We start from the raw sequence: 22,049 nt of genomic DNA, 5'->3' as shown, positions 1-22,049 counted from the left end.
ATACATTACATAAAATGGGTACTTAATATATGTTCCTTTGTGAACTTCATTTTTATATAATATGCCTACACAAAACTAAAATATTATAAAGTGGTGCTCTGTACTTCCAATGATCATAGATTTTTATTATATGCCAAATTTAGAATGAAAGAGTTTTAAAAAACCCTTAACTGGTATCTTGAATTTCTTAACAAGTAAGTGGAGTGATTATGAACTAACCACTGAGTATAAATTATATGAACAAAAAAAGAAAACAAAATCATTAGAAAAGGATAGGGAAAAGGGAAAACAAGACTCATATATTTGAAACAGATTTTTTTGGACAAAGTCAGGTATAAAATGTAGCAAGACTGGTCATTTTTAAATGGTACCTCATGAATATGCATATCTTATTTTCATATCTAAATATTTACACAAAAGTTATGGCACCATATATTTATGAACCCTGTAACCTTTTATAAGTTTATTGTCATTGCCTTTTTAATTAAGGAGGCAGATTTAAATGCTATTCCAAATAGCTTAAAAAAGGATTAAGATCAAATGCTATTTTCCCAAACCATGTGAAGAATTGCACATAGTTGGTATTCCATAAATATTTGATGAAATAATGAATAAATTAATTCTCAGAGTAATTCTTATGTCCTCATCTTTTGAGAAAAAATTAAAGAGAAGCTTTAACATTTAGCTACCAGGGAATATTTTAATCAATTATCATAATGGTTTAAAATATGCTGCCCAGATTCAATCTTTATGATAATAATTATAGTAATAGCTAGCATTTATATGGCACTAAATAAGTTATTCAGTTACTAAATAATATCTAAGAGACCATGAAGGTTTCCAAAAGTGTCTTATTTACTTTTAGGGAACTGGTTATATCTCAAAGAGTATCTGCTCTACTATTTTTAAACCTGTCTTTAAAAATTACAAATACCTTTTACATTATAACTATCACTTCATCATAGCATCAACTCAGTTAAACTAAAACCCTCTGAATTAAACATCTCCCTTAATTTTCTTACATAAGATACACATTTGCTATTTGGTAAAGAACTTGGGCACTGTTCCGTAGGATGGCATGAAGTTTCAGGAAACAATCCAAAGCCTCATCTAGGCGGTTTAGCTTCTTATATGTTAAGCCTAAAAATTAAAAAGCATGAAATTAAATAATATCAACAGTAATTAGCTTGTTTAAAGCTGATAAGTACAATGGTAATTAGCTTGTTCAAAACAGACAACTTTCAGATACATACATAAAAGTTCAAATTTAGCCTCAGACACTAGCTATGTGACCCTGAACAAGTCACTTAATACCATTTACCTCAGTTTCCTCATCTGTAAAATGAGCTGGAAAAGGAAATGGCAAACCACTCCAGTATCTCTGCCAAGAAAACCCCAAATGGGGAAGAGTTGGACACAACTGAAACAACTGAAGCCTGTCGGGCTCACAGCAAGGAATAATACAAACTCCCTAACTCCAGGGATGAGACTATGTAAGGAAGGATACAGAGAAGAAGCCAAAGCAAGAAACCTAAATTAAGCCACGAGGAGACTGAACCAAAACCTAAAAATTCCTTCAAAGGGTAGAACCACGGCATCAATGACTAAGAAGGCCCTAATTACACTACCTAAAAGTATTGGGGGTGGGGAGACAGAAACTGAGGCTGGATATATAAGTAAAGAGAGGGAAACACAGAAGGGAACACAGAAAAGTATATCTACACAACAAGTCTAAGTAGAGCCTCAAGGGGGAAAAAACAGCCTAGCCCTAAGGACTAAAAGAGTATCTCAAAGAAATAAAGCAAGAGATGAAAAATATAATGGTGAATTAAATCAGAATATAGGATAGAAGAAGAAGGAGAATTAGAAGCTAAGAACAAAAAGTACTAAACTTTGCCCACAAAATGGACTCACTGAGAAACAGCATGGTTTAGACAGAAAGAAATAACTCCAAAACCCAACAAGAAGTAACAAAACAAAATTGAAAAAAATAAAGATGAAAAAATAAGGTATTAAAAATAAGTAACACAGAAAATAGGTAAAGGAGAGATAATCTAAGAACCATTGAACTACCTGAAAAGCATGACTTTTATGATTTCTTGAAATCTGATACCCAGACCTACCTTTCTTCCCTTTTTTTCTTTTCCTTCTTTCTTTCCTTCCTTGCTTCCTTCCTTTCTCTCTGTCATGTCTGCTTACGGAATTTTTTTTTATTTGACCTCAGAGGTTCTGGATTTTGGCTACAATATTCCTGAGAGTTTTAATTTTGGAGTTTTTTTTTCAAGAGATGACCAGTGGATTCTATTTTCACTTTGCTCTCTGGTTCTAATAGGGTTAGGAAGAAAGAGTTCAAGTACCAAGGAACCACAGTCAGGCTTACATGGAGCATGGCAGATATTGCTATAAAGGAAAGGAGATCCTGGAATATGATATTCCAGAAGGCAAAAGGTAAAGGCCTGCAACTAAGAACAACTTAGTCATGCAAAACCAAGTATAATCTTATTGGGGGGCATGGTGGGAGGTTTGAATTTTAAAAGAACAGAGGATTTTGAATCATTCTTCATGAAAAGATGAGAGCTGTGTGGAAACTTTGAAAGAGGAGTTGAGAGAAGCCTAGAAAGGTAAATACATTTGAACATTTGGAGGAGACTATACAATGATGAAGTGCTTTTAACAGGGGAAGAAGAAACAAATGTCTGCTCAGAACCCTAATGTCTTTATGGGTCACAGAAAGAGTTAAGACAAGCAGAGGGCCTTGGAAGAAAGATTTTGGAAGGAGAAGTAACATACTTCACATAATGGGAGAATAGGCATTATGTGACCTGGAAAAAAGGAGGGTTAAATACATTAAAACATACACATTTGCAAACACAAAGAGTTTGGTGCAGAAATATATTAAACTCAGCAGGGAAACAGGCAGGGACAAGGTGAGAGAAAAGGCAGGTTTAATAAGAAAGTTAGGATGGCTGAGGAATTAGTCCAGCAAAACAAACATCAAAATTCAAAAGGTGGAATATATTAAAAGGAAAGGAAAGCTAAAAACCTGTGATTGGGGGCAGGATAAGAGGAAGAAGGATATAACTGGGTAGAAATAGACTGCTTCAATTATACATTGCTAGAGTTAAATTCCTTGTTTGGAAAGAGTGAATGGGGGGCAAAGACAGGAAAAAAGTACAAGAGGATGGAGGAAAATACACAATTAACAATCATGCCTATTAATATAAATGGGTTGAACTCACCTATAAAATGGAAGAGAACAAAATAGAGTAGAAAGAAGAATCCAATACTTACAAGAAACACACTTGAAACATAAAGAGACACAGAGAGTTAAAATAAGGGACTGAAAAAAAAATCTATTATGTTTCAGAGGGCCAACAATCATTATTTCAGTGCAACAGTTAAGTAAACATGATGAAAAGAAGTACACAGGAAATTACTTTTTACTCAAAAGGACCACAGATAAGCAATAACCTATCAATATTTAGTTATATGAATTGTATGCCACAAGAATTAAAATACTTAAAAATTGGTCAGAACATAGTTAGAAACAGATAATAAAATTACAATAGTGGAGAACTTCAATGTGCCCTTTTCAAACTTCATTTAAGGAAAAGGCTCAGGGCAAATAGCTCATAATTTCCCACCTCGCTGCCCTCCTGGACTTTACTGTTATCTCCAGAAATTCATCTTCCTGCAATATCAAGATCATATCAACTTTGAAACACACACCTTCCCAATACTCCTGCTCTTGGGGCCCCCCCCTCCTGATTGGAGAGGCCAAGGTAACCATCTCATTATTTCCTTCTTCCCCCAATCAATTCTCCCATCCTTGTTTTTCAATTATTTTTTAATGTGTTATCTTTTTTCATTAGATTGTGAGTTTCTTGAGAGCAGGCACTAATTTTACCTCTCTTTGTATCCTCAGCATTTAGCACAGTGCCTGGAGGGCACTTGATAAATGTTTATTGACTGACTTTCAGCCAACTATATGCTAATGAAACTGATAAGGGGTTGGCAAAATATGGCCTACAGACCAAATATGGTCTACCGCCTACTATTATATGACATTAGAGTTAAGAATGTTTTTTTTTTTGACTTGAAGGTACCTCATACCTATCAGATTGGTTAATATTACAGAAAAGGAAAATGATAAATGTTGGAGAAGATGTGGGAAAACTGGATCATTAATGCATTATTATTGGAGTTGTGAACTGATCCAACCATTCTAGAGAGTAATTTGGAACTATGCCCAAGGGGCTATAAAAATGTGCATATTCTTTGATCCAGCAAGACCACTACTAGGTCTGTATCACAAAGAGATCATAAAAAAGGGAAAAGGAACCACAAGTACAAAAATATTTATAGCAGCTCTTTTTGTGGTGATCAAGAATTGGAAATTGAGGGGATGCCCATCAATTGTGGAATGGCTGTACAACTTGTGGTATATGAAGTAATGGAATACTATTGTGCTTATAAGAAGGCAGATTTCAGAAAAACCTAGAAAGACTTATATGAACTGATGATGCTGAGTGAAGTGAAAACCAGGAGAACATTGTACACAGCAACAGCTAACTATGATAGCCTTAGCTCTTCTCAGCAATGCAATGATCTAAGACAATTCTAAAAGATTTGTGATGGAAAATGCAGACTACATCCAGTAAAAGAACTATGGGGTCTGAATGCAGATCAAAGCATACTATTTTCAATTTCTTTTGGTTTTTTTCTTTCTCCTGGTTTTTATCTTTTGTTCTGATTCTTTTTTCACAACATGACTAATGTGGAAATATGTTTAACATGATTGTGCATGTATAACCTATATCAGATTGCTTGCTGTGACAACACAAAGAAAAGTTTCAAGCTGGAAGTCATATGGAAAGATCCATGGTGCTTAGAGTGAAGCAGGAATGCAGATGGTAATGCCCCTTCTTTAATATTATTTACACTAATAAAATCATATCACTTTTGATATTGAACCATTGATGGAGTAGTGAATTGGCCCTGTCATTCTGGAAAGCAACTTGGAACTTTGCCCTAAAACTTACTAAATTATGCCTATCCTTTGACCTTGTGATGCTACTACTAGTCCTATGCCATGGAGAGATTTCAAGGAATTTAAAGAATTAAAAAATACTTATAGCAGCTCTTTTTCTAGCTGCAAAGAAATGAAAACTAAGAGGATGCCCATCAACTGGGAAAGGGCAGAACAAATTACAACATATGAATGTAATAGAATATTATTATGCCATAAGAAATTATGAAAAGTACAGTTTCAGAGAAATCTGGAAAAGTTTGTATGAACTGATGCAGAATGATGCAAGTAAACACAGGAAAACAATTTATACAATAACAACAATGTTGTAAAGAAAAACAGCTTTGAAAGATTTAAGACATCTGATAGATGCAATGACTAACTACGATTTAAGAACTGATGAAAAAACATGCTATCCACTTCCTGACACAGGTAATGGATCTGAGGCACAGAATGAAATGTGCATTTTCAGACACAGCCAGTGTGGGAATTTGTTTTGCTGGACCATGTATATTTGTTACAAGGGTAGTTTTTTTTTTCCCATTGTAGGGGGGACAAGAGGGAGAAGCAGATAGCAAAAAGGGTTGCCTCCTTTAAAAAAAACAAAGAGAGAAAAGAGGCATTAAGGTATTTTTTTTTAAAATGCACAAAAGAGAGTGGAAAGGGGCAGCTAGGTGGCACAGTGAATAGAGCGCCGGCCCTGGAGTCAGGAAGATCTGAGTTCAAATCCAGCCTCACACACTTACTAGGCATGTGACCTTGGGCAAGTCACTTAACCCCAACTGCCCCTCCAAAGAGCAAAAAAAGAGAGTGGAAAGAAGGCTAAAAAGAAACACAGTCAGGATAGCTTTGAAAATTATCTATATACTTAAAAGAGAAAGCAAGCCCCATATAAAAGAGATTAGTAGTTTAATAGCAATTCTCTTTTTCTTTTCTACTTTGTACATGGAAATGTTTATTTTACTTGGTGTCTGTTAGTCTAAAACAAACAAACAAAAAACCCTTAAAATGATAATTAAAATGTCACTCTCAATGTCTGGGTATAGAGAAACTTATAGTGAATTCTCCTTTGTGTTCAAATTGTATTTCAGAGGCAACCCTCAGTCCCAGTCCTGAATTCTAGGCAATAGCAGGGCCCTTTCTTTCTCTTTGCGAAGTAATTCTTAATTCTCAGGCTCATGTAGTGAGTGCCTCATCAGAGAAAGGCATAGCTGTCTTTGTGATTCCCTTGGGGTTCTGTGGCCAAGATGTGTTAAACCTCAGGCCACCCAGATGCATCCCAACCACATTAAAATAATATTGGAAAATATTTAACAAAATAAATAAAAATATAATGCAACACAGATGATATTAACTTTTGATTTTTTAAATATGTAGTCCACAGAGATTGTTATATATTTGAGTTTAACACCATTACTCGAGCCTACCTTATACAGATAGTCTGATTAATGGAGTTTTCAACTTGTTACACTTACCAATATTATAAAGTGCTTCAGTACAAGAAGAATCATTTCTCAGAGCTTCCTTATAAAATTCTGCTGCTTTCTCGTAATCTCCATTTGCAAAAACAGTATTTCCCTTATTAGTGAGAGCCGATGGATTATATCTATCAGAATTCACAGCTAAATCTGCATAGCTATTGGCTTGGGTAAATTCATTCTCCTAAATAAAATATAAAGTGTATATCATTTTAATTTTCTTTTTTTCCACACTCAATAGTATTTTATTTTTCCCAATTACATGGCAAAGAGAGTTTTCAACATTTATTTTTACAAGATTTTTAGTTTCAAGTTTTTTTCTCCCTTCTCCTTCCCTTGCCCCAAAACAGCATTCAATCTGATATAGACTATACATATACAATCATATGCAATTTTAATTTTCACAAAAGTTATCTTTTTTGGACATATTGATACCTAAAACCATGATGACATATTTACACTTATTATTCTTAATAACTTTATTTTTCAAAGATATCAACCTACAGCCTTAATTAGAATCTAGTTGGTTTTTTTTTATCAATATTTAAAAAAAACACTATTCCGTTAGAAACAACTTTCTTGGTTTTAAGTATAACATAATTTATATGCAGATAACTTCTTTCCATTGTTCAAATTTCCAGCCATTTATTATTTCACCATACTATTATTCCCCAGGTCAAGTTGGTAAACAAATTATGCCAGTTTTTCCTATTCTAATAAGCATGTATATCCTCTATCTCACTATCCCCTTGTCAAATTCTTTGACCAAAGCCTAGGAATCATTTATGTGGCCAACATACAGTCTATCTTTGCTTCATTCAATTCTTCACATCACCACCACAAATTTCTTTCATGCCCCTCTCTCAATGATTTAGCCCTCAAAATACTCAAATGCCTTGTTTCTATAAAAATCAGATTTTAACTGTTAATTCAATAAACAAAAAATTTGTTAAAAACTCACCTACTATATACAGGCAATAAGGACACGAAAAAGAAAAACAAAAGTCCCTTTCTTGAAGGAGCCTATATCTTTCTGGGAAAGGAAAGATGTGAGGGTATTGTAGATAAATAGAAAAGGGGGGAACATTTTGAGGGTGAACACATTCCAAGGAAGAAACTAGAGGAGGGTTTTTGCAAATGCATAGAAGCAAAAGGTGCTATGTCAAATTAAGGGTTCTGTTGGGCTTGTATGTAGAGTGTATGAGTGGGAGTAATGTGAAATAAGGCTGGAAAGGTAGGATGTTGACAAATTATAGGGTAGGCTAAGGAATTTCTATTTTATCTAAGAAGGAAAAGGGAGGCACTGAAGGAATTATTTTGCTTTTTACTGTAATGGATGGATTGGAGAGATTGGATCAGAAAGATCAAGTAGAAGGGTATTATAATAGCTGAGTGGTAATGAGGGACTGATGTAGAATGGTTTCTGGGTGAATGACCTAAGAGGTCTTTTATAAATGTAATTGATAGGACTTGATTAGATATAGAGGTTGAGGGATAGTGCCCTCAACAGAAGGAAAGAGAAAGTTAGAAAGAGGAGACCAGGGAAAGAGATAATGGATTATTTTGAGCATGTTGAGTTTCAGATGTCTCTGAAACTGTTAATTGGAAATGCCCAAAACGCATGTGAAGTCAGGAAGATGTAAGTTCAACTATTACTTCTGACACATACTGGAGAACCCAGGCAATTCTCTTAGACTATAAATTATAGTCACTGAATGACACTGGTGGAAGAAGCTTCCAAACAGAGTTCTTCAAATTGATACAATCACAAGTATAGATGAAAAACAACTGTTGTTCATACCTGGTATAAACACCAGTATATATTGTGCTCCTGTTTTAGCTATTGGGGATTTTCCCCCCTTTTCTATTTTTTTACAATACCCTCCCAAATCCTTTAGTGATTTAGCTCATGTAATGCTCTAAGTGCTCCTCACATTTTGTTAGCAACTATTTCCTCTTGGTTGCTTTAAATATTTATTTTCAGGCATGGAAGGATTATTTTTTGGTCAAAAAATGGCTTGAAATGAATGTCCCTCTTTAAACTTTTAAAAAACTGTTTGCTTCTTAAATATCCATCTTCATAAAGCATGTTTATTATTTCTAGGTAGATAAATGTTAAGTTCATGGTTCATCCAATATAATTTTCATAAATTCTGTATTTCAATTTCTTTGATTCTCCCCTGTTCTTTTGGTAGGTTCAATTTATTTAGTTTTTCTCTGTTCTCTAGGATGTCAATCTATCACTTGACAGATAACACCATTTTCTAATAGCTTGGGAAAATTCAGTGTCTTTTTGTGGGGATTAGGAGAGTGCTATATATCTAGCAGCAATTTTCTGCTTTGTGTGCAAAATGTAGTAAGTCTGCTATTCATTACTACTATGGTTTTTTTTTGAAGTTATTTTTCTTTATATTGCACTCACCATATTGATATTTTCTCAATTTTTTCCTTTTATTCCTTTGTATTTTTTCAATTTCATTTAATTGCTACATATGTATTAAGGTTTCTTCAAGAATTTTTATTCGATCTTTTGATATTAGTATTGATGATTCTTTTTTAATGTCTCAATGTATTATCTATTTGAGAATATCTGAGTATTGAGTATATAACTCGTATGGTTTTGTTTTGGGTATCTTGTTTTTGGTATTTTAGCTGATTCAGCTGCTCTATAGTTTTGTCAATGTTATCAGCACTTTGTATTGCTTATTTCAAAACTTGGACTGGTGCTTTCATGTGTGATTTTAGCCATTTTTCTACCCTCTGATATTTCTATTTTTAAAAATTGTTTATTATTTATCATTTATTGTTTTTTTGTGTGGAATGTGTAACAAAGCCTCTCAGTTATCCTCTAACTCTGACATCTTGGGTCAGTCCTTTCTTTTAGTTAGGCAGTTCAAATCTCCAGGGTTCTCTGCTCTTGAATCCTTCACTTCCTTCTCTTAACCTTGCCAAATATCAATTACTCCCACTATCCTTCTCCTCTGGGTCTAGAGGAAATCAAGCAAAAAAGCTAAATGGGCACATTCCACATTTATATTATCTAATCTCAATTAGGTCCTCACAAAAGCAAGAAAATCTTTTTTTGTCTTCTTTAATTGATTCTCCAATCCACTCAGCATAGATGTGGTTCCAAATCTTCTCTTCTCAAACCTCTCACACAACATCCTGCCTCTCAACTGAAGACTTCACCGCAAACTTCATTGGGAAACTAGAGATCTTTCACCAAGAACTCCCTCTTCTCCCTGCCATTGCATTTAAAAATTTCTTGACATCATTATTTATTCTTTCCTCCTTTATTCTAACCCCTGATGAAGAGGTGACCCTTCTCATCAACAAGGTCAACTATTCTACATGTACATTTTATCTCATCACCTCCCACCTTCTCTAGCAAACTGTCCCCACAATCATTCTCTCATTTTCAATCTCTCCCTATCTATATTTGTTCCTTCTACCTCCTCTTCTCTCATTCACGTCTCAGTTCTTTGGAATCTAGTTTCTGCCATCACCTCCCTGATGTCCTGGTCCTCTTTGAGAATGAAGAAGAAACAGCAGCAACAGCCAAATCTAATGGTCTTTTCTAAAACTTTCATCCTTCTTGACCTCCCTTCTTCATTATTCAGTCATTTCTGGGATTTCATTGGCACCTGAGTTTTCAGATAGGTTGTTCTCCTACCTGTCTTACCATTCCTCCTCAGTCTCCTTGACTGTAAAATTGGGATAATATTATCATCTCTATTACACAGTTGTTTTGAAGTTTAAATGGCATAATATATGGAAAGCTCCTTGCAAAACTTAAAAGTGCTATATAATAATGTTAGTTATTATATAATTTTTCTGCTCAAGAACTTTCAATTGATTTTTGAGGTCATATATGCTGAATGAATTAAAACTTCTTAGCCTCACATACAAGGTCCTCTATTATCTAGACTATAAAGTCCTTGAAGGTTGGGATGGTGTCTTACCTAAAAAATATTATCCATAGCCCCTGGTCAGTATTCTTTACATAGTGAAGTGTTCAATAAATGTTTGTTAATTGGATAATTGGGTCCCCTGAATATGCCAGGTATATTCCTTTATTGTCTTTTTGCTCATACCATCTGCTTCTATCTAGATTATCCTCCTTCCTCCTTCAGATGATCTAAATCCTACCTATTCCTGAAGGCCTAGTTACAATTCTTTCTGTGAACTTCTTCCTTACCAGTCAGCCTGTAGCATCCTACTTTTCATAGGACCATAGATTTCAGAATAAAGGTACCTCGGAGGTTCGCCTTTTATTAAGGGGATTTGTTCTGTGAAGTTTGGATTCAATCAAAGAGCTGCACTTGAGGACCTAGAGGGCCATATGTGGCCTCAAAGCTGCAGGATCCCCACCTCAGATAGTCCAACCCATTCATTTTACAAATGAGAAAAGAGAGATTCAGGGAGGATGAGTTAGTAGCCTAAGGCCACAAAGAGTTAAGCCTTAGAGGTGAGACTTTCTGTTATGACCCACTGCTTCCCCAACTTTCCTCTTAACTATGGTATCAATGACCATTTTACCCTCATTTGGTACTTACAACATGCTACTTTTATGCTAAATTTATCCTTTTATGAACACGTCCTAGCTTCCAAACTAGTTTGTCACCTCCTTAACATGTGACCTACTCTTCTCTGTTTTCTGAATCTTACACACTCAATTATATATTCAATAAAAATTTTGTTATTTATGATGATGCTATACATACTAAAGCAGATTTGTGTTCACCTGTAATTAACCTAAACCTTCCCTGAATCTCAATTCATTTATATCTTTTCCGATTTTTGTAGAAGCATTCTCACAGTTCATATAGACAACAGTATGAGTTTAGCAATATAAAAAATAATGCATGATCAATCTATGGAAACATGCTAAAAAAACCCTCATTTTTAGCAGAATTGAAAATATTAAGAAATAATGCATCTCTGGTCTTAAAAAATACAAACAAGTTTAAAGGTAAAATTGGTAGAAGACAAAAAGTCTTTCATAATGAGTTCATTAACAATGGAAACCCAAGCCTTAACAAAGAATATCGCTTATCACAACCTTCCCAACCCAGAAGGGATATGGGCTATATACACATCTAAGGGCAGTCTTCAGATTGACCTGACAGAAACTATGGACTTCTCTTTTGAGAAAAAAATTGATTTCTCCTTGGAGAAAAGATTAAGGTCCCTTCTTTACTCTAGAACACATAAAGGGAGTAGTTCAGGAAGGAATTGAGTAGTGATATGTGGAATAATAAATCCAAACTATATTGTAACACAATATAACCTTTTCCTCATTCAAGATTCCCCTAAGTGCTAACTCAAATTATCTTGGGGTACAGTCATGTTGGAGGGCATGAGGTAACTAGGCTAGTTTTGGAACTATGCCAGAAAAGCTTCGATATTAATGAAAAACTAAATAAATTTGTTTCTAATAAATTTATGCCTAAAACAAGGTATAGTATTAGTAGTTTTCCTTGACAAGTTATAATTACTTATAAAAGAAAAACTTACCAAGTAATAAAGGAATGAAAGGTTGGTTGCAGCTGCACTTTTAACTCGACTGTCTTTTTTTTCAAACATTTTTAGAGTTTCTACAGCCTAGAAAGTAAAGCATTTGCAAGTTATATATGAGACCATACTAGAATTATTTCTTTTAAAATAAACAAAATCAATATGCAGATCATATTTATTTGTGGTATCAACAATAAGTACTAAAATAAGTACAAATGACCTTTCCAAAATGCTATATTTTGGGGGGTACTTAAGTTTCAGATTAAAAAAAGCATAAAATATTTAAATGATGACATATTAATGAAATGGGATGTTACTGCCCCATAGGAAATGATGAATACAAAAGCATGGGAAGATCCTATGAACTGAGGAACCAGAACAAGGAAAACAGTATACATGGCTATAACACTGTTAAGGTCAAAGAATACAATAGCAAAAAAACCCACTTAATGCTATGTAATTATGATGATGAAACTTGATCATGAAGAAGAGAGGAGAAATAAATCTCCCTCCCTTCTTGGCAGAATTCTCCAAGTGTGGCCTGGCCAACATAAAATACAATGAGACAATTCAACCTGAGATTACATTACATTTTTTGGCAGATACAACACACTATTGATTCATTCAGACTCTGTAATCAACTGGAATCACCAAGTTGATATCTAGCTATCTCTCTTCTCTTCCTGCCATTTACTCATAATAAATTTTACCTTGTTAAATTCAGCTCATCATTCTAGCCTAAATGTATGAATAAGTCATATGGCTCATAGATTTAGGTCTGGAAGAGATCTTAGGAGTCATATAGTTCAAATGCCTTGGTTTATAGAAAAGGAACTAAGTCCTGAGAGGTAAGCAACTTGCCTGAGGCCTCACAGGTATTAAGGAACAGTACCAGAATTTGAACCCAGGTCTTTTTTTAATACAAATCTGAACTCCACAGTATGACATAGCAGCTCATCTAAAATTGGGACTATCTGTCCCAAGAAGAAAAAACTTAGGAGGTCCACGATAGTTGTATTCAAATATATGAGGAGCTATTAGGTGGAAGAATGGTTGGAGTTGTTCTCTTTGACCTGAGGAACAGATCTAGGAGCAATGGGTGGAAGGTGAAAAGAAGTAGATTTAGGCTTTTTAGAAACAACTTCCAAACAATCAGAGTTATCCAAAAATGCCTCAGAACATAGTGAGTTCCCCATGACTGAAGGTCTTCAAACCAAAGCTGGATGATTACCCAATGGCTTAATGAATGGAAAGAGCTAGAGATTCAGATCTAAGAGATCTGGATTTGAATTTCATTGCAAAAAGTTACCAAGTATGAATATGGGCAAAATACTTAACTGCTAAGAAGTCTTTATGAGAATAAAAGGGAACAAAATTATAGCTTTTTGTAAATGGTTTACTTAGAAAACCCTAGAATGCATGAATTCATCAAGTGTGGATACAGCTCTACTTGCTGCCCATCGAATCCTTCTCATCCTATGAAATTCTTGTCCATGGTTTTATATAAATTCTCCACAGAAGATCTAGCCTATGCCCTGGAGGTTTTTTCTGGGTCTTTGAATATTTTGTGGATACCAGTCAATCCAAGGTGTCAGTTTCTTATCCTTAGCTCTCTAGTCCAAATTTATTCCTTACTGAAAATTCTCAATAATTAATTAGGCTGCCTTATACTGGCTAATGTCCTGATCTGTTTCTTAGTCACTAAAAACCTTACATATAATTAAAGAGAAAAGGGGCTAGAGTGTGCTCTGGAATTTTGCATAGAAAAATGGCTATGAGAACTATTCATCCATAAAAGTTACTGCTGTCATCTAAATAGAGTTGAGACAAAAAAGACCAAAGAAGAATTTTACTAAAGTATATATTTTTAACATACTTGTGATTTTCTAAAGCATTTTTATGTTAAAAATGTAATCAGATATGTAATCCAAGTTAGTCCAAAGTACGTGAATCTTTGATCAGCTGCTACAAATTTCATGCAGTAGGCCCAGAAATCAATATGAAGAAGCAATCAGTCTAGATAACATTTGAAGAAACTGTGAAATGCTTTTAATGAAGCCAAGATGCTTAATGCCACAAAAGTCTTAGCTTTTTAATGTCAATATTCTCTTGGTGATGCTACCTAGTTGTGAATTATAAAGCAGTAGGATCTCATAAGTCTCATATTTCCATATGACTCAAACAGCCCCAGATGATTGGCAAATGAAAAGTAGACCTCAGAATGTTATTAACAATGATTTAGAAGACAGTAGTGGATAGAAGACATCAAGACCATAAAAAAAAAAAAAAGAAATACATTTAAAAGGAAGTAGACTAGTTATGTAGCAAGAGAGTGAAAGCTGCAGGTTTATGCATGAAAGGCTAAAATAATGGGTAGAAAGTTTCCAGCTTATCCTCTATGGAGGATTTGTGGAAAGATATGCAAAAGAATTACAAAACAAGAGGGTCTAGATGGGTTGTGATATGCATAAGTAAAAGAAGTACAGATGCAGATGAGAACAGATTCACTCATATACAAGTATGTTAAAATAAGCAACTGATTCTTTTAAAGCTATTTTTCAAATTAGAATTTAGATATTAACAAAATGCTAATATGCACATTGGCAAAAATACTAAATAAGAAAAGCAAAAAATGAAATATATTTATAAATACATAAATTTTAAATATATTTTGTATATTATAACACATTAGTACAGTATGGTATAAGTAGATTTACATCTTATAGATATATTTATATTTTATAAAAAATTTCCAATGAAATTTCTTAGTTAAAAACAACTATAAATTATTTGCACTGTATGTGTTTCTTAGACACAAACTACTTTCCTCTTAGAACAGATGAGCAATTTAAAATAAAACTAAAAAAAACTAATCTGTTAGTATAAATAAGCTGTTAAAAATGAACTCCCAGGTTTATCTATCTTAAGGAATTATATGTTAATTTATTAAATTGTAGTAAATTACAGTTAGCATAAACAAATTGCTATTCATGGATTTCCTACTTCCAATTACTTCCATCTTTTAGTTATAAAATTGTTTTTCTTCAAAAAATTTCATGAATTCAACTAAGGACGTATCTTCAGACAAGTTTACCTTCCAGAGACTTGGAACTCAAAAACGTTTCTTTCTATACTTTCTCAATGGGGATTTAAATTTTAAGAAAAAGCAAATGACTTCTTATGAATGAATAAATGCATGATAGTATGTGCTTAGTGGAGAGAGTGCTGGACCTGGAATCAAAAAGACGAGGTAAAATCTGCATATTTGATTTCTACTATATTATTTGAAAATCTTATTTAAAATTTCTTTAGAATTTGGAAGAAATATCTAAAATATTTTTGCTTATTAAAAGAATAACTTTTTAAAACACTTGAAAAAAAACCCAAAAGATATGCTCCCGGAGGACAAGAACTACTTCAGTTTGCTCTTTGTGCCCTCAGTGCTCAGCACAGTGAATGGCACTTTGTAGTTACTATAAAGATGCATGTACCCGTTCTGTGGAGGGAGAGGGGCCAAAAGGTTTCATGTAGGAGATGGTGTTTGAACAAAATCAGAGATGTCCATTCCTAATCATTCTCTTGAACTCATGTGATGCACTGATATTAGCATGCTAGATAAATTTTCTCCTGATTATAATCCTTTAACCTTCCCTCTTTTTCACTTTGAAACATTTTAAATTCTCACTACAACCTCTACTCTCCTCCATCCTCTTTCTCTCTCATCTATCACCCCTTCTCTAGCCTCATTTAGCCTCTTCATTTAAATCTTAAAAAAAATTCTTCTTTATCGTGAACTTAAACACTGACAACCTAGAACATTTAAATATGTAAAGAAAACAGGATTCTATATGAATGTATATGTATATGAAACTGTTAACTTGTCACTTATTTTAAATAAGTACATATTAAATTTAATGTAATTTTAACCAAAACCCCCCCCAAAACATAACCCTCCACTTGCCCTTTGGATAAAAAAGGGATTGTATTTTAAGTATTTTGGCATAAAAAAATTTCCTATTTCAGTTTTTTATATAGTTTTAATCAAAGTGCTCAAATAATTTAACATTCCCAAAAGATCATCTTATTACCAATCTGGGATATCAAGAAATAAAATGTAAATATTATAGGATAAATTCCTCTTGAAATTTTAATATAACTGAAGAAAATATATGCAGCAAGTAGGTATAAAAAAAGTATGATACATTTTTTTGAAAGAGAATAGTTTTGGTGGTGATAGAAAGTGATTAAGAAGAAACAATTCTAATGCTACCAATTACTAAATATATTATATATAATAAATGTGGAGAAAAAGAACCTATATTCATATCCTGGCACTGGTATATACTATCAAAGAGACCTCAGGTAATTCACTTGACCTCTATGAACCTCAGTTTCTTCCAAGATGGTTGGACTAAACAGCCTCTAAGGTCCTTCCTATCTCTAAATCTATGAACCATATGATCCATTTATTAATCAAATATATGTTGAAAGCAGTAGAAGGTCCCTATCCCCTAGTATCTTTCTATATAGGAGACTAGTTGTGTCCATACTGAAAGCCCAAATTAGTTATCATATTTAATCAATCAGGGAGGAAGGACAATTGTGAGCTAACTGAGTCATTAGAAGTAATGTACAGAAGCAAAGTGGTGTGATGGATAGAGCACTGGAACTGAGGGCAAGAACACTAGATTGAAATCCCACCCTGGACTAGCTCAGTAACCATGGGTGACTCATTTATCCTCTATGGGCCTCAGTTTCTTCACCTGTAAAATGGATGATACTTGTTGTACCTACCTCACAGGTTTTTTTTTCCCTTGAGGATAAAATGAAATAATGTATTATAAATTACTCTGCAAACTTAAAGTGTTAGTATTAGATATTATCAACAACAGCAATGTTTGATAAGGCTCAAATAATAAGACCTATTAAATATGTCGACAGAGTCAAAGATAAGGCAGTAGAATGTGGAACAATCTCATAATGTAAGGGATATTTGTCAACATCAGTTAAAAAATTTCCCTCTTTATGTGTTTCACATTATTTTAGATCAAATAGTTGAGGCATATAGTCCTAAAGCTTTAAATGTTTGCTGAACTGAAATGAAGAACTTATGATTCTATGAGCACTTTATTTTCCTGGAATGATTCCTTTGCTGCCGAGCCCTTCTTACTTCCTTGTGTAGAATAGAGAAGCCTTCTGTGGAAGGCCATGGAACCTCTCCAACCTACCTCACAAACATTCCTCGTTCATGTTGCTCATGCTGTAGTAGCTACCTCACAGGCTCCACACACAATCACCCAACTGTTAATGTGAGAACCTCAGCCTCCCTGTATCTCTCAACTTTACAAGCTTCACTTTACTTTGACTACAGGTTGAAATATATAATTTTTCTTTTAGTACTATTTTATAATGAGTGCATACAGATGTATTACTTAAGTGCATATAGTATGTGAATGATTATAACTCATGCCTACTAAAATCTAAAGGGTAGAATGTAAAGAGAAAGCAAGGTAGTACTCTAAAGTTTATGATACTTACACTAACTGCAAAGCTAAATGAAAAGTGGTACAGCAATGGCATGTCATACTATAAGCAAGCCATTCCAGGAAGTTTTTAAAATCAGATCACGCAAGTAAAACTCACCATTTATCAATGATACCTTGTAATTTGTGTTTTTCTGTGTAGTACATATTAACCAATAAGATAAGCATTCGTAGTGAAAGAAAATATATCTTGTCTTTAAAAAAAGTACTCTATAAATCCAAAAATCCATTGAAAGGAATTAAAAATGGAAACATAATTTGTCATATACAATTAAGATTCTAAGGGACAACTAGGTGGCCCAGTAGATAGAGTGCTGGACCTGAAGCCAGAAAGACTCATCTTCCTGAGTTCAAATCTAGCCTCAGACACTTACTAGCAGTGTGACTAACTCTGTTTGCTTCAGTTTCCTCATCTATAAAATGTTCTACAGAAGGAAATGGCAAACCATTTAAGTATCTCTGCCAAGAAAATCCCAAGTGAGGTCATGAAGAGTCAGACTGAAAAAATGACTGAACAACAACTATAACAACAACAACAACAAACAACAACAATTAAAATTCTACATAACACACTATTCTAAAAAGATTAAAGCTAATGGAAAGAACACTGTCAGTTTTTTGGCTCAGATTTTGATTTTCCATAAATGGGCATTTTTGTAATGGTTCTTTAGGTGTCCAATGAATATTTATTTATAAAATATTACTTTAGCACTTTAAAATAAAATGCCATGATAATTGGCTAACATTTGAGAAATAGAAAATAAGATAAAATCTAAAAATAAAGCTGCCCAAAGGATAATTATTGTCCAATCTGAATGTTGTTTTTTCTTTTTACCATTTTAAGAATAGATATATTGCCTATTTATAGTCTCTATTTCAATTTTCCCCCTTGGAATTATATAATCCTATCTTCAATATTTAACTGTGTGGGTTGTTATTAATGGCCAGTAATGACCTCTACAATTCATTTAATCCTTTATGACCTACTGATTTTGGTCTGTTTTTAGGCAAAAGCATGTTTTCCTACTGCTCTGAAAAAAGCACAAATAATTATGACAAAAAACTTTGCTCCTGAGACTGAAACATCTTCTTTGTCAGTATGGAAGCACAGAGCACAAGTCATGTCTTATCCTCTCTACTTTACACTAATTCTGGTCATTAAATAATTATTATGAGCCTACTGCATATATCATCTTGGTTATCTTTAATCTAACAGTGTTCCTTTCAAACCTACATTTTATTATACCTACCTCTTCATACTTACAGTACATAAACAAAAAGTAAGAGACAAATAAAAGCAGCAATGTTGAAGAGAAAATAAAAATGACAATTGAAAAACACCATTAAAATTATTGTTAACTTCAAGACATTGATATTTTAGTAGAGTGGTATCAGACCTCATGTTGATTTAAATTCATCCCAAGAAACAAGGCAAAATATTATACATTATCTTTTCAACAGCTAAATCATAAACAACTTCTGGAGGAAAATATATTATAAAGATTTATTGACAAAAAACATTTGTCATTTTTGTCAGTCAAGATAATAATTCTCAAACTTTTTTTGTCTGTAGACAAGTCTATAGATGTTTTTGTTTATAGACTATTTTGTCTATAGACTATTTCAGAAGGATGTATGATCCTAACAAATCTCCCAACTCAAATCCCACATAAAAAATATCTCAATCAAAAAATACCTCAGAAAGTCAAAATTATTCTAATGACATATTAGTAAAATAATGATCAAATGATATTATATATATATATGTGGATGTACTTAAACAAGTTTTTAAAAATGTAATTCAAATAAAGTATTGCTAATATTATTCAATATCATATGTAAATTATTGTTTCATGCCAAAACCAAAAACATAAGCATTGCCTTACTGAAAACATAATACTTAAAAAGCAGCCCACAGACCAACCACTGAGAGTTTGAGAACTGCTTATTATCTTGTAAGGAAGTTAACCATGGTAACATGGTTAAGGAATTAGAAATTCTTACGCTGATCTTAATTTCTTTATATTTTTTTAAAGCATCACATATAGCACAAAGTATATTGAAAATATATAGTATATTAATATGAAATTCTTATTTTAAGATGAGAAATGGGTATAAATTTAAATTGAAGTGATAAAGAACATTATTATGAATCATATTATTTTTAATTAAAGCAAAAGCAAAATATCCTACTTTTAAATGTATGCAATAGCATTAGTCTATGTAATATTTCGTTCAAGCAATATGTCCTTTGATAATATTACAAAAACTTACTTGATTGAAGTCTTTTTGCCTCAAGTATGTAATTGCTTTATTTATTTCCAGATCATTTGCAAGTTCTACATATTGAGAAGCTTTTACTACTTCAACACACCTATAACAGAAAAATTAAAGAAATATATACATATATATATATATATATATATACACACATCATCTTTTGGCCTTACTGTTTCTAAAACAAATTTTTTCAAAAGATTTTGCTAAGTCAGCTCAAAAGCTGGAGGTAGAATGTTTTAGCAGAAGGACTATTTACTTTGGAGTCAGAGGATTGGTTTACATTCATTCACTAAATAAGTACCTATTAAGCTCCATAAGTCCTATGTAAATTACTTGGGATAAACACTAATTCTGATGTTTCATTTTGTGACAACAATGATAATGCCTATATGTCTCTATTAACAATCAGGCTCACTTAGAACATCTGACCTTGATGAGATGAAACCAGACTGAGCTGGTTTCCCCACCTTTAGGTAGTTGTCTGTTAGCTAAGTACTAAATTTCATGCCATAAGTGTGTATTTCAGTACTTTCTTCTGTTGCATTTAAAATTCTGTGGCTTTGGATATAATTCTGAGGAATTATGAAAGAGCTTTAGTTCTCAAACAGCATGCTTCAATGACTGTTAAAGATATTGCAATAACCATGGATGTCAGGAAGTCAAGCACTTCAAAGGATCATTCAAGTCCAGAACATGACAGACAGGTTCAGCTGCACCACAGTGAAAAGGGAAATGCACTCAAAAAAAAAAGAAAGGAAAAGAAAAATGATTCCAAGAAATGACAAATGATTCCCACAAAACAGGCTAATTAATTCTTAGAAAACAAGCAAAGACTTTCCGCAGGACATGGCAACTGGCATGATTGTTACTGACTCCTCAACAGTGGGGAGTAGACTTCTTGAAGCTGCAAGAGCAGTGAAGATCATTGAGGAAGAACATTCAAAAAAGAGTTGCTCTTCACTGCTATGACATAGGTGCTATTATTCCCATTTTACAGATTAAGAAACTGAGGCTATTAGTAAATAGTTTTCTGAGTGTTACCATGCTACTAAGCATCTGATGCAAGATTTAAACTGAGGTTTTCTTACTCCAATGTCAGCAATGAATTTAAAGTGGATGCAAAAGAAGTGCCCCAGATATGAGAGGCAACTATGCGAATCGAGGAGGCTAAGAAAATCAGATTTCTGAATGGTTAGTAGCTTACTTTGGCTACAATACAAAATCCATCTAGTCAAGGAGATGAGAAGTCTCTCGCAGGCTACAAATGCATTAAGGAAAAAAGGGTAAGAAATGCTTGCTGATTTTTTTTTAAAGCAATCAGGGTTAAGTAACTTGCTCAAGGTTACACAGCCAGTTATTTCTGGGTGTGGTGCTAAGTATCTGAGCCCGGATTTGATCCCCAGGTCATCCCGACACTGGAGCCAGTGCTCTTACTCGCTGAGCCACCTGGCCGCCCCTGCTGATTTTTTTCAACTGAAGTAGATTAGTGTTGATGACTACCTTCTAGGACTCTAGTGAGACCAGGAAGAATATTCCCTAATAGAAACTTTGGGTAGTTGCTACTAAATAGAATACCAAATGGATTTTTCTCAGATTTGATCAAGAAAAATAGATACTGTGGCAAGTCAACTTGAGTCCAAAAGATGAAGAGATAGATACAGGATTCTATACTTTAGTGATGACATGTTTACTGCCTTTATTTGGAAACTACCCATTTGGAAATAGGTATTCCCATTTTAGGCAGGTAGGTGGCACAGTGGATAGAGCACTGCACCTAGAGTCAGAAAGACTCATCTTCCTGACTGGGAATGTCATGTAACCCTATTTGCCTCATTTCTTCATCTATAAAATAACCTGGAGAAGAAAATGGCAAACCATTCCACTACCTTTGCCAAGAAAACCCAAAATGGGGTCATGAAGAGTCAGACACAACTGAAAAATGAGTAAAAAAACCAGCCCATTTTAAATAGCCAGTTGTTTCTGTTTAACACTATTCAAACTGATTCAAGTATAAATATATTTTGAAAGACTATTAGTAGTGTAATTGTCAAGTAATCTCATGCTAGAACAAAGCAAATAAACCTCTCTCTATATATATACATATATAATTACATTATTACATATATATGTATGTATACATATATATATATATACACATATATATATATATATATAAAGGTATTTGTGGAACATTTTGATTTC

At 33.5% G+C, this 22,049-nt stretch overlaps 1 protein-coding gene across 6 annotated transcripts in view; it reads right to left on the bottom strand.

The window, feature by feature from the left end:
* The window catches only part of IFT88 (intraflagellar transport 88), a 115,651-nt gene that overhangs the window by 56,594 nt on the left and 37,008 nt on the right, over window positions 1–22,049 (bottom strand). For all 6 annotated transcript variants that reach the window (XM_069080581.1, XM_069080578.1, XM_069080582.1 and 3 more), the window contains 4 exons: window positions 19,842–19,941; window positions 12,025–12,111; window positions 6,505–6,691; window positions 1,032–1,140 (listed from right to left, as the gene is read on the bottom strand). In XM_069080581.1, the coding sequence (XP_068936682.1) occupies window positions 1,032–1,140; window positions 6,505–6,691; window positions 12,025–12,111; window positions 19,842–19,941 (483 nt within the window). The remainder of the gene's footprint in view (window positions 1–1,031; window positions 1,141–6,504; window positions 6,692–12,024; window positions 12,112–19,841; window positions 19,942–22,049) is intronic.

The sequence above is a fragment of the Petaurus breviceps genome, unplaced genomic scaffold (genome assembly GCF_028583685.1).
Source record: "Petaurus breviceps papuanus isolate PSGF00001 unplaced genomic scaffold, PetGlider_PUasm1.0 91133, whole genome shotgun sequence".
Classification (NCBI taxonomy): Eukaryota; Metazoa; Chordata; class Mammalia; order Diprotodontia; family Petauridae; genus Petaurus; species Petaurus breviceps.
This window is presented reverse-complemented; position numbering and strand designations above follow the sequence as displayed.